At 45.7% G+C, this 14,289-nt stretch overlaps 1 protein-coding gene across 8 annotated transcripts in view; it reads right to left on the minus strand.

Moving 5' to 3' along the window:
* PRR14L (proline rich 14 like) overlaps nt 1-14,289 on the minus strand; it is a 71,776-nt gene that overhangs the window by 54,931 nt on the left and 2,556 nt on the right. For 4 of the 8 annotated variants that reach the window (XM_008272160.4, XM_070065848.1, XM_070065849.1 and 1 more), the window contains exon 3: nt 8,567-9,089. The exons of 3 other annotated variants lie outside the window; for them this stretch is intronic. In XM_008272160.4, coding sequence (XP_008270382.3) covers nt 8,567-9,040 — 474 coding nt within the window. In that variant the 5' untranslated portion in view covers nt 9,041-9,089. The remainder of the gene's footprint in view (nt 1-8,566; nt 9,090-14,289) is intronic. One more of the 8 variants, XM_008272161.4, reaches the window with a different exon arrangement.

Below are 14,289 nucleotides of genomic sequence, written 5' to 3' on the forward strand. Positions count from 1 at the left end.
TCACCTTTCACAGCTCAAGTCCGGCTCCTGCAGCTATCTAGTCCCCTCTGCCTACTCTCCGATACTTTTTTTCCTGCCTTTCTTTTCCCCTCCTCAGTAGTGGCCTATTCCTGATCAAAGTTAAAACTACTAGCGACAAGTTGTTCTATCTTTTCAACACAATCATACAGTAGGAAAAAATTTTTTTTTGCTGCTTTACATTTTCATTTTTGAAATATTTTATCACATAATCAGATGATGGTAATTGTTATCAATGGATGATGGCTCAAAAACTTTGGCCCCTGTACCCACATGGGAGATCCCGATGGACTTCTGGGCTCCTGGATTCAGCCTGGCCCAGCCCTGGCTGTTGTAGACACTTGGGGAGTGGGCTAGCAGATGGAAGAGTTCTCTGATTCATGAAAATAAACATTAAAACAAAGTATCTTGGGGGCCAGCGCTGTGGCACAGTGAATAGAACCGCTGCCTGCAGCGCCAGCATCCCATACGGACGGACGTCGGTTCCACATCCAATCCAGCTCTCTGCTATGGCCTGGGAAAGCAGTAGAGGATGGCCCAAATCCTTGGGCCTCTGAACCCACGTGGGAGACTAGGAAAAAGCTCCTGGCTCCTGATTTTAGATCAGCCCAGCTCTGGCCATTGTGACCATTTAGGGAGTAAACCAGCAGATGGAAGACCTTTCTCTTTCTGCCTCTGCCTCTCTGTAACTCCGCCTTTCCAATAAATAAATAAATCTTAAAAAAAAAAAAATACGTAGTAAAAACACTTATCAAAAAGTGTGTGGGCAATTCCCTCCCCACTGTGGTTTTGTTACTCATTTACAAGACAGCCGCAATCATCCGTTACAGTTTGTATGCAATTTTGGGTCTCTCTCCACATCTTAGTGATTTATTTTTTAAGACTGAAGTCAGAATTTTATCCAGAAGTTTCCTTACAGAAGCATCATTTCCTCCCAGCCCTTCTATTCATCCTCATCCTTACCCACACCCAAGTATCCACTCTGCTCCTCCTTCCTCCTTACAAGTAATCAAACTCACGAGCTTCTGGTTTAACCTTGCCGAGTGCACAGTGCGTTTCATACAAATGAAAAAACGTTTACACGTCTATTTCCCCTCCTTTCTGGCCTGGAAGGAGGATACCATAGGTGTCTGCACTTCACAGGTTTCACTTAACACCACATACTGCTTTCCAGAAGGGTCAACATAGCAGGCCTGGGCTAGCACCTGAGCACTAAATTTCAAGAGTTTCCACTCACTGTGCCTAAATAATGGGATTTTCACTGAACACCTGCTTTCCTACTGTGAGGCTGAAGACTGGGCAGGTGCCTTATGACCAGCCCCCAGTAAAAACCCTGGGCACGTGATTTCTAACAAACTCTGATGGGAGCCAGCGACACAGTGCAGTGAGTTAAGCCACTGCCTGCAGTGCTGGCATCCCATATGGACACTGGATCGAGTCCCAGCTGGTCCACTTCCGATACAGCTCCCTGCTAATGACCTGGGAAAGCAGCAGAGGACGGCCCAAGTCTTTGGGCCCCCCATACCCACGTGGGAGACCCGGATGAAGCTCTGGGCTCTCTGGCTTCAGCCTGGCCCAGCCCCAGCAGTTGTGGCCACTTAGAGAGTAAACCAAGTAGATAGTAGGTCTCCGACTCTCCACTCTCTCTCAAATAAATAAATAATCTTTAAAAAGAAAAACAAAAAACTTCGATGATAGACAACACCCCATGTACTGTCGCAGTTTGTTCCTGAAGGAAGATGTTCTTCCTCTGGACTTTGCCCCCTTTCCCTTGGCTGGTTTTCCTTTGTATCCTTTCATTGGAATAAATCTTAGCTGTGACTACAATTAAATGCTAAGCCCTAGATACACTTAGGAACCACACAACTTAGAGGTGATCTTGGGGGCCCCGACACACCTGGAAATCACTCCTTATTGGTACACGGAGAGCTTCTCATTCTTTATTATAGCTGCAAAAATCTCCATGCAGAGATGACCACATACCACAGTTTATCTACCCCTTCTGCTATACCGGGACCTTTAAGATATTTCCAGTAGGGGCTGCCGTGGCACAGCAGGTTAAGTGGCTGGCACTCCATAGTGGAGCACTGGTTCAAGTCTTGCCTGCTTTGCTTCCAATTCAGCAGCAAATGATGGTCCAAGAATCAGGTTCCTGGCTTCGGCCTAGACCAGCCCTGGCCATTGCAGCTATTTTGGGAGAGCGGACCAGCAGTTAGATCTCTGTCTTTCCCTGTCACTCTGCCTTTCCAATAAATAAATCATTAAAAAAAAAAAAAAAAAAAAAAAAGCTTCCGGGGCCGCCGCTGTGGCGCAGCAGGTTAATGCTCTGGCCTGAAGTGCTGGCATCCCATATGGACACGGGTTCTAGTCCCGGCTGCTCTTCTTCCAATCCAGCTCTCTGCTATGGTCTGGGATAGCAGTGGAGGATGGACCATGTTCTTGGGCCCCTGCACCCATGAAGGAGACCCAGAGGAAGCTCCTGGCTCCTGGCTTCAGATTGGCGCAGCTCCGGCCATTGTGGCCATCTGAGGAGTAAACCAGTGGATGGAAGACTTCTCTATCTCTATCTCTCTCTGTAACTCTTTCAAGTAAATAAAACTAATCTTTAAAAAAAATGCTTCTAACACTTTTCAATTAGAAATTGCTACAAAGAATAACTATATATACACACAATTTTTATATATGTATTTTCATAGTGTCATAGATGTTTTGTCCTAAAAGTGAGAGTGTTAGGTCGACAGGTCAGGGCACAGCTAGAGTGCTGCCAAACTCCTCTTCAGAACTTGTATCAGTTGGCATTCCTATGAGCAGTTTAGCAGAATGCCTGTTTCCTCAAAGCCTTGCTAACCAGACGGCTTGTCCTATTTTTTCACATCTACCAATCTTGTATGTAAAAAGTAGAAATTTTGGGTTAACTCTGCATTTTTCTACTTATGAATGAGGCTGACCATCTTTTCACATATTTAGTAAGCACCATACACAAGAGTCTTTCCCATTTAAAAACTGGGTTTTGGGGCCAGCATTGAAGCATAGCGGGTGAAGCTGTCACCTGCAATGCCAGCACCTCATATCTGGTTTGTGTCCTGGCTGATCTATTTCCAATCCTGCTGATGGCCTGGAAAACGCAGCAGAAGGTGACCCAAGTAAGTACTTGTAACCCTGCCACCTACATGGGAGATCCAGATGAATCTCCTGGATCCTGGCTTTGGTTTGGCCCAGCCCTGGCTGTTGCAGCCATCTGGGGAATGAACCAATGGATGGAAGATCTCTCTCTCTCTTTCAAATAAATAAATTTTAAATAAGCAAAAACCGGGTTATAAGGGAAGGTGTTTGGCGCAGTGGGTTAAGCCATAGCTTGCAGCACCAGCATCCCATATGGGTGCCATTTCGAGTCCCAGTTGCTCCACTTCTAATCCAGCTCCCCGCTACCATGCCTGAGAAAGCAGCAGAAGATGGCTCGAGTGCATGGATCCCTGCCTCCATGTGGGAGACCTGGAAGAAGCTCCTGGCTTCTACTTGGCCCAGCTTTGATGGTTGCAGCCATCTGGGGAGTGAACCAGCAGATGGACCATCTCTCTCTGTGTGTCTCTCCTTCTTTCCCTCTGTAACTCTGCCTTTCAAATAAATAAATCTTAAAAAAAAAAAAAAAAAAAAAAAGTTTCCACTTGAGATGCCTGCATTCCATACTGGAGTGCATGGGTTCAAGTCCCACTTCTGCTCCCAGTATAATGCACATCCTGGGAGGCAGGAGATGATGGCTCATGTACTTGGGTCCCTGTCACCCATGTGGGAGACCTGAACTGAACAGTGACTCCTGGCCTGGCCCCAGCCATTCTGGCCATTTGTGGACTGGAGCAGCATATGGAAGATCTTTCTCTGTTTTTGTCTCTCTCCTTTCCAAATAAAATGAAAATAAATAATTTTTTAAAGATTTATTTACTTATTTGAAAGGCAGAGTTACACAGAGAGAGAGAGGCAGAGAGAGAGATCTTCCATCCACTGGTTCACTCCCCAAATGGCAGCAATGACCAGAGCTGGACCTATCCAAAGCCAGGAGTTCTTCCAGGTCTCCCACTAGGGTGTAGAGGACCAAGGACTTGGGCCATCTTCCACAGCTTTCCCAGGCCATAGCAGAGAGCCAGATAGGAAGTAGAGCAGCTGGGACTCAAACCAGCACACAAATGGGATGCCAGCACTGCAGGCAGCAGCTTAACCCGCTATGCCACAGCACCCGCCCCAGTAAGTAATTTTTAATTGGGCTTTATTTTTCAATTCCTCAAACCAAGAGTTCTTTCTATGTTAGAAATACAGGTCCTTTATCTGTGATATACATTGCAAACGTGTTTTCTCAATTTGTTTCTTTTCACTGTATGGTGTTTTACAATGAAGTCCAAGACATCTGGTCTTGTAAACCTTCTGAAACGGTACACAGGTGGAATGTTTGCTTTTCTGCGGGGTATGCACGTTCAGATTTCCAAAGGACCCTGTGTCCTGTGACTCATTAGGAGCTACTGTTGTCCCCTGTCCACTGAACCTAACAGTGCCCACAGGACCACTTCTGTTGGAGAGCCCTCCAAATCCTTGAAGGCTTCTCTCCATGCTCTCGAGTGCTCTTTCAAGTCAGACACCCAGCAACCAGACCGCCAATAGCATATCTTCAGGTTATGTCATTGTTGTGGATTCTTCAGCGTGAATGCATTCCTGGGTTTCTATTCACCTCTCCCATATGACACCAACAAAGTACAATCCTTCAGCGTTGGCCTACCCAGCAGAAAACAGATCACAACCATATTCTCTTGGCTGAGATAACCCTGCCTCTTAGCAATATGAACAGCAAACTGGCTTTTCTTGGCAGCACACGGCTAAACCGCCCCCCCCCCCAAGTACTTTTGTTGTTTTTTCATTTGTGGGGTCACATTTTGGAACTCAGAACAAAAACCTTATGTTTATATCTGTTACATTTCACTCTGCTTCACAGAATTCAAAATAGTATTTACCTTTGGTAGAGGTGGGACAAAGTGAGTGCTTCTGAACAGGAACGGGGGACAGGAGTTTGGCACAGTGGTAAGAACACCTATCCCACACTGCAGAGCCAGGATTTGAGTCCTGGCTCCACCCCAATTTCAGCTTTCTACTAATGTGCATCTTGGGAAGCAGCAGGTGATGGCTCAAGTAACTGGGTCCCTTGCCACCCATGTGGGAGACCTGGATTCAGTTCAGCTTAGCTCTGGCCATTTGCGGCCATCTGGGGAGTGAACCAGTGGATGGAAGACCCCTCTCTCTCTGTCTCTACCTCTCTGTAACTCTGACTTTCAAATAAAATAAATCTTTTTAAAAAAAAAGACTAAAAAGAAAACAGGGAGATAGTTATCTTGTACTTTTACATCATGCGCTAAGCAAAAACACATGCATATATTTATATACATACATACGAGTGTATTATATTTTGTAATGCATATATCACATTTACTTTTTAAATGTTTCAAATATGTGGCCGCCGCCGCAGCTCAATAGGCTAATCGTCTGCCTGCGGCGCCGGCACACCGGGTTCTAGTCCCGGTCGGGGCACCGGATTCTGTCCCGGTTGCCCCTCTTCCAGGCCAGCTCTCTGCTGTGGCCAGGGAGTGTAGTGGAGGATGGCCCAAGTGCTTGGGCCCTGCACCCCATGGGAGACCAGGAGAAGCACCTGGCTCCTGCCTTTGGATCAGCGCAGTGCGCTGGCCACAGCGCACTGGCCGCAGCGGCCATTGAAGGGTGAACCAACGGCAAAAGGAAGACCTTTTTCTTTGTCTCTGTCTCTCACTGTCCACTCTGCCTGTCAAAAAAAAAAAAAAAGTTTCAAATATGACATCGAAAAACTTTTCTTGGGGCCGGTGCTGTGGTGCAGCGGGTTAATACCCTGGCCTGAAGTGCCAGCATATGGGTGCTGGTTCAAGACTTGGCTGCTCCACTTCCAATCCAGCTCTGCTATGGCCTGGGAAAGCAGTAGGAGATGGCCCAAGTCCTTGGGCCCCTGCACTCACAAGGGAGACCAGGAAGAAGCTCCTGGCTCCTGGCTTCGGATCGGCGCAGCTCCAGCTGTTGCGGCCAGTTGGGGAGTGAACCATCGGATGGAAGACCTCTCTCTCTCTCTCTCTGCCACTCCTCTCTCTGTGTAACTCTACTTTTCAAATAAATAAATAAATCTTTTTAATAATTAAAATAAAATATAAATTTTAAGAATATAAATAAATAAACAAAATAAAAACTTTTCTTGTTTGACTCAGCCCACCAAATCAAAAATAACAAAGAACTTTCTGGATCCTAAATCTTTTATGTCATATGTTTTACTATATATAAGATTTATTTATCTATCTATTTATTTATTTATTTGCTGAAAGGCAGAGCAACAGAAAAACAAGGAGTGGGAGAGCAGGGAAGGAAAAACATGGAGTGGGAAAAAGAGAATGGTAGGCGCCAGCCACTAATTTACTGCCTAAATGGCCACAGCATCCGGATGCTTGCCAAGCCAAAGCCAGGAGCCAGCTATTCCACCCGTCTCCCATGCGGGTAGCAGGTGCTCAAGAACTCAGCCATCACGCTCAGCTTTCCCAGGAGCATCGGCAGGGACTGGAGGCAGAGCAGAGACTCATAGAAGCACTCCAATATGGTATCCTGGGGTAAGTGTTGACTTAAACTGCTGTGCTGGGACGTGCATCCCTATTCATGTTTTTAAAGGTACATCATCACAGAGTAATCTCTGATACCATGTTTAACTACTATTGCTTCATTCCTGGTTACAGTCAACATATGGTGCTTCTAATAACAATTAACTGTAATCTGTATAAAGAAATAATGCATTATCAGATGTAGTATGAAGTCTAACCCAGAGAACATGAAAATATTACTGGGTCTAAAAAAGGGGTCAGCAAACTACAGCCTGCATACCCGTAACAGCCTGTGCTAATAGTTTTGTTGGGATACAGCCACACTCGTTAACATACTGTTAAGGCTGCTTCTAAGCAACAGCAGTAGAGCTGAGTAGTTCCAAAAGAGACTGCAGATCTACAAAACACGACCACAGGGCCTGTCACAGATAAAGTTCACTGACAGTTGGCCTAGGGCACCATCCAAAGAAGGAATTAAGCGTTTAGGTCCACTTGGCAGGTGTATTCTCTCAAAGATTTGGGTTCTTCAGGTTATCATGGATTCCTTCCCATTAGTTCTCACCTAATGAAATCCTCCTCCTCTTAATTTCAAGCTTACAAAAACAATTTTAATTTCCATGTAAACTTGTCTACAGAGAAAAGACACACTCAGCAGCCAGTGTGACCATTCCTACCAAGTCATGATTCCAGTTTTCATTGTGTATTAACTGAAGAATGGACTTTCTGGAGTCGGCGCTGTGGCACAGCAGGTTGAGCCACTGCCTGCAACATTGGCACCCCATGTGGGCCCCGGTTCAAATCCTGGCTGCTCCACTTCCGATCCAGTTCCTTGATAGTGTGCCTGGAAAAGCAGTGGAAGATGGTCCAGGTTCTAGGCCCCAGCCACCCATGTGGGAGACTGTGATGGAAATCCAAGCTTCTGGCTTTAGCCAATAACCAACAGATGGAACATCTCTGTCTCTCCCCCTCTCTGTAACTGCTTTTTTTTTTTTTTTTTTTTTTTTTGACAGGCAGAGTGGATAGTGAGAGAAAGGTCTTCCTTTGCCATTGGTTCACCCTCCAATGGCCGCCGTGGCCGGCGCGCTGCAGCTGGCGCACTGTGCTGATCCGATGGCAGGAGCCAGGTACTTCTCCTGGTCTCCCATGGGGTGCAGGGCCCAAGCACTTGGGCCATCCTCTACTGCACTCCCGGGTCACAGCAGAGAGCTGGCCTGGAAGAGGGGCAACTGGGACAGAACCCGGCGCCCCGGCCGGGACTAGAACCCGGTGTGCCGGCGCCATAAGGCGGAGGATTAGCCTAGTGAGCCGCGGTGCCGGCCTGTAACTGCCTTTCAAACAAATAAACATTTTTTTTTTTTATAAAAAGAGCTGACTTTCTGATTTATACTTCAGCCTTTCATGAAGTAGATTAGCAAGGGTCAATTCTTTAGAGACCATCACCTCTGTTAAATTGAAAATAAAGAGTGAAGTTTCTGGATGAACAAAGCTAAGGACCAGCTCCTGAAATATTGAGAGCACTCTGTGTGTCCCTTCTATTCACTCTATTGTTGACCCTAACTGGGTCAACGGACTCCCTGTATTACTCTGTAATACACCCTGCGACCCTAATTCTGACACTGATTGAGTACACACCATTTTTTAACATCAGATGTAGAGATAAGACATGACTTTTGCAAACAGACTCAACATTCCAGCCACAGTAGCTGCCTCAGAGAAGTGACACTTTTCCACGACACAAGTACTTCCCTTCTTCAAGTTTTAAAAGATCGTCAAAAGCAAGTTAACATCAGCATCAACTCTGCGGGAAGCGTTTCAAGGGTGCACGTCAGCCACCCGCCAGCGCCTGTAAGGTACCGTGAGAAGGCTGCTCAGCTCCTCTGGGTCACGACCTCGTTCCTTACCTGGCTCGGGCTGATCCTGTCTTCAGCAGCTGCGCAATGCTGACGAGGCTCTTCCTTCGCTCCCTCACAGGGGTCTCTTCTACCTTCCGCCTGGTCCCCTTCAGCTCTGAAGACCGTTAGCTCCATGCTCTTGGCTTTCTCTTTCCTATCCAAGATCCCAGAAGCCAGAGAACCTCCTGCTGTGGGGTCCACTAGCCCACACCTCCCAGGCGCACCCCCACGATCCAGGCTCTCAGAGGTTTCTTCACCACAGCGTTCCGCGTGAGTCCTCTGCAGCTCCAAGGGCAATGCCCTACTCTGACTCACAAGAGAGCTTGGGGCTCCAGGTTTCCTATCTGGAATCACACTCGGCTCAGAGTCAGTATGAGGCTCTTTGGAGACACTTACTGGGAGTTCAGAGTATAATTCCTGTACCACGGCAGACATGGAGGAATCAAGCGGAACTGGCTGAGTCTCTATTCCGGATGACAGCATTGGGGCAGATGCAGATTATGGAGTCAAGTCTTACATCAAACGGTTCACCCTGACACAAATCAAAGGGATAAAAGTTTAAAACCTTGACAGGGCAACAGAAAGCTGTCTCAGTGCAAACCAGCTACAGTAAGTTCTACTTCAAATGCCAGCATTGCCTGGCACCAAAAATTAATATACTGAATGTGTGGAAAAATCAATATCTTAACACTTAAGAGACATTGATTGGTCTAATCTCAATTCAAATATGCATATTGCCTTATGAATAACTTTAACTTAAATCTGAAGGGCAAGTGACTGTGGTTGAGAATAAGATATTCCTAACCCATACACACTTGCCATAAACTAGAAAAGAAAAACAACAGTTTTCTACTGTTTTCAGGGCATGAACCTTACCCTTTTTGTCCACTTCTATTCCCCTGCTGAACTCAATGAATATTTGTAAAATGAACCCACACCAAGGAACTCAGAAGACTCTAACGCATTAACTTTCCCTTTGAAAGGAAGATATGCTAGCATCCCAAACGGGTACCGGTTCGAGTCCCAGCTGCCCCACTTCCAATCCAGCTCCCTGCTAACGCGTCTGGGACAGCAGTGGAACATGGCCCAAGTCCTTGGGCCCCTGCACCCACCAGATAAAGTTCCTGGCTTCAGCCTGGCCCAGCCCCAGCCATGGCTGGGGAGTGAACCAGCAGATGGAACATCTCTCTCTCTCTGTATCTCTGCCTTTCAAATAAATACATCTTTAAAAAAAAAAAAAAAAAAAAAAAAAAGTACCCAGGCTAGCACAAAACACTACTGAACCAACTCTTCAGCAGAACCCTTCCTGAATTTTCTCTTGCATCTTGAGATTTTTCCAAGTGTTTTCACAGACACCACTCTTTGGATTCTCACAATAGCCCTGTGAGCTAAGTAGGACAGCTATCATCTTCCCAATATAGATCGTCATGCCACACCTGAGGAGGTTAAAAGGCCCCTGCCTAAAATATTACATGGTGCTTTGAGTGAAAGGAGAGGAGACATCCAGAGGCTTCCAACATGTTGGTTATGTTTACTTTCTGTGAATCTAAGTAGTTCATAACACTATATGATAAAAGTAGTCACAACACACACATATTCAGGCCCAGGGTTGCCTAGCTGGTAATTCTTCAATTTTAGTCTATAAAATACATGCAACTTCCCCAACAAAACTCACTTTGACCCGATTAAGGCAGAAATTGCTTAACCAAGTAAGATACATCATGCTTTTATCCTAGATGCTTTTTCTGGCCCTGAAAGAGACAGGAGAAAGGATGGGTTTTAAGGGACCCTCCCTGAAGGTAAAAAAATATAAAGCTATACTGCTAACTTAAACCCTAGAAAACACAGAATAGCAGACCGCTGGTCCATGAAGTTCAGGTAACACAGGGGAGCTGATAAAGAAAAAAAAAAAGTGAATCCAAACAATTTTGCAAAGAGAAATAAACTGCTGTGTACACAAGTACAGCGAGAACTGAAGGAGACTCTCCACACAGCAGGGCTTTCCATAAACAGTGCTGAGACAAATGGATTCCTTTCAGAGAGTCGACCCCTTTCTCTTCTCGTTCATGGATATTTCTTGGGGTATTTCAGATTTTAGGCCACTTGGGTGTGCTTGCTGGGAGACGGGGTTAGCAGAGACAACCGAGTCACTTTTTAGACACCGAAAGTAAGTAGGAAGTGCTCGATTTTCCCTTTCCCGACAACATACACAACTCGGGTCTTGGTACAGATTAGAAGAACAAAGTGCAGGCAATACTGCCGAGATAAGCTTATCAGTGGACTGGCTTCTTGGGTCTGTCACCTCTGCTCCTGGGGTCTTCTTGCCCTGCCGGGCACTGAGCGCCAGTTAATCCTGGACTCCTCTCCTTTCAGGCTTCATTTTCTTGATGACCTCACCTTCTCCTGCAACCCCTGTTATGAGCACCACTCAGAACATCCCTTGAGGGTACAGTCACCCTAGGGCCCACATTTCCACTTGTAGCTATGCACATAAAATTATGTCCCACAGAACTTGTACACAAATGGTCTTAGGAGCGCTACTCACAGTAGAGAGAAAATGGGAACAATCCAAATGTCCACTAACTGATGAATGAATAAACAAAATGCAGTGCAGCCATACAATGGGACATTATTCAGCATTAAAAGGAATGTGCTACCAACACTCATGTTACAACACAGACAAATCTTGAGAATACTATGCTAAGTGAAAAACCCAGACACAGAAGACCACATATTGTAAGATCCCATTTCCATGGAATGCTACAGACAGGCCAATCTCTCCAGAAAAACAGAGGCTGCCTAAGGCTCTGAGCACTGGAGAAACAGAGAATGGGAGCTAACGGCTCAGAGGTTCTTTGTGGGATAATAAAAGCATTCAAACTTTTGGTCTTGGTGATGCCTGTACAACCCTGTGACTGTACTAAAAAACTCAGAATTGTAGAATTTAAAAATCAGCAAACTGTATGGTATATCTCCATTATATCTTAATAAAGTTAATTTTATAAGAGAAATGAGCATGACCTGAGCCCCAGATCTTTCTTCTCAATGCTGATTTACAAATCAAGAGGTGACACTCCCATAACTCAGTCTCTCTACATGTGGACAGCTTGGACAAACAAGGATGAATAAGAGGCCCACTCGATCCTGCTGCCCCTCTCAGGAGCAGCAGAACCATCACCACCCCAGACACAGGCAGATCTGAACTTCCACCCGTGGCTCACTTAGCACTCCAGTCTATGGACTCGGTTCTGCGAAGTCTCTAGTCACACCGCTCCTTGCTTTCCACCCCAGTCCTACCAGATGCTTCTCCACACACAAGATCATGCACAAATACAAGTCTACTAAACAGGTCTTTACTCTTTCATCAACATTGTAAATCACATAAAACAGTTCAAATTTTTCCTTAGAGAAAACAGAGCTTCTACCTTTCCTATGCCTGCATATAGGCTGTCAACTCGCATTGGGCAAAACAGAATTTTAAGCTTTGGTCATCACAGGATAACATCTCAACACCATTACAGCTATGTTATCTCTTGACATTCTTGTTTGGACATAATTCTAAGAATTCCCAATCTATGAAACACTGAGGCACATTGGCTGTAGAAGGAAAACAGACACTCCCCCCTTTTTCTCCTAGTCCAATTCTGCGTCCTCACATTACTGAGCAGAATGTGAGAACAGCTGAAGACTGTTCTTGAACAAGAACAGCTGGAACCCTCAGAGGCGAAGTGATATTTAGATGCAGATTAAAATTATTTTCTATCAAAACACTGCAACACTGAAGTAACAGAACACAATTTTAAGACACATTGAGGCCGGCGCTCAACAGGCTAATCCTCCACCTGTGGTGCCCGTACACCGGGTTCTAGTTCCGGTTGCCCCTCTTCCAGTCCAGCTCTCTGCTGTGGCCCGGGAGTGCAGTGGAGGATGGCCCAAGTGCTTGGGCCCTGCACCCGCATGGGAGACCAGGAGGAAGCACCTGGCTCCTGGCTTCGGATCAGCATGGTGCGCCGGCTACATCGGCCATTGGAGGGTGAACCAATGGTAAAAGGAAGACCTTTCTCTCTGTCTCTGTCCACTCTGCCTGTCTAAACACACACACACACACACACACACACACACACACACACACATTGAGATCCCTTAAAACTAAATTCCTGGGGCTGGTGCTGTGGCATAGTGGGTAAAGCTGCCCCCTGCAGTGCCAGCATCCCATACGGGCACTGGCTCCAGTCCTGGCTGCTCCACTTCTGATCCAGCTCTCTGCTGTGGCCTGGGAAAGCAGAAGATGGCCCAACTCCTTGGGCCCCTGTACCCCCGTGGGAAGACCTGGAAGAAGCTCCTGGCTCCTGGCTTTGGGTCAGCACAGTTCCAGCCACTGCAGCCATCTAGGGAGTGAACCAGCAGATGGAAGACCACCTTCTCTGCCTCTGCCTCTCTGTAACTCTGCCTTTCAAATAAATAAATAAATCTTAAAAGAAACCCTAAATTCCTAAGTGCAATGGAGCAATCAAAAAAGATGATGCAAAAATATATCTTTACACAGAAAACTTCCTGGGATTTTATTTTAAACTAAATAAAACATCAGGACTCTTATTTTGGTAAAATACATGAGGAATCTTCAAAAGGTTCATGGAACATCATATTATGAAAAAAAAAAAAAAACTACACATGGAATTCCAAAAAAATCGGGGCCGGTGCTGTGGCATAGTGGGCTAAGTCTCCATCTGCAGCACCGGCATCCCCTAAGGGCACTGGCTTGAATCCCACTGCTCCTCTTCCGATCCAGCTCTCTGCTATGTCCTGGGAAAGCAGTGGAATTGGCCCCAATGCTTGAGGCCCCTGCACCATGTGGGAAGAAGCTCCTGGCTCCAGATGGACCCACCTCTGGCTGTCGTGGCCACCTGGAGAGTGAACCAGTAAAAGGAAGACCTTTCTGTTTGTAACTCTACCTCTCAAATAAATAAATAAAATTTTTTAAAAATTCAAAAAATGTTTTTGCATCAAAATAAACTTATCCGTTTTCCACAAGCTTTTTGATGCCCCATCCTTTACGCACGTAGGAAAAATGAGAGCCACATGCTGCTTCCTTGGATGACGTCATCACCAGTGATTCCTCTGTATGTTGTCACTTTTTCCCCACTATCTCCCAAGATTCAAATTCCCAGCAGCAGCAACAACAACAAACTAGTAAGCACACTCAGTCTTCCTTTTTTATTTGATCCTATCTTTCCCAACAGCTCTCTGCCTGAATCACCAATGTTTTCCCATTAAAACAAATTTGAAGTGCAAGAGTAACACATGCTTATAAATTGTGGACAGGGATTTACAGCATAATCCTTACTAATGACTTATGATCAACCTACTGGGTGAGGCCACCAGGTAATTATTTAGTTTGGGGTATAAGCAAAAGTAAGCCATGGATTTATGAACAACTCTTACCAGCTGCTACTGCCTTGTCATTTTTACCATGACACAAACACATTTTTACACTGTTTAGGGAATGGAGTTATTCCTGACATGTTTATACCAAGTATGCAGTAAAATGATTTATTTATTCCAATAAAGTAATTCTTTTGAGTTAAGAACAATTATATCTTTCTCTTTCAAAGGCAAAAGCGCTCCAAGGGCCTGTAGAGACCAGGGTCCATAGCCTGCTACCTGCAAGGCTTCCTTGCAGCTGTGTTTAAGTGAAAGTTCTGAGAACTTCTCAGGACTTGCTTTTCACATGT

Source organism: Oryctolagus cuniculus, chromosome 21 (assembly GCF_964237555.1).
Source record: "Oryctolagus cuniculus chromosome 21, mOryCun1.1, whole genome shotgun sequence".
Classification (NCBI taxonomy): domain Eukaryota; kingdom Metazoa; phylum Chordata; class Mammalia; order Lagomorpha; family Leporidae; genus Oryctolagus; species Oryctolagus cuniculus.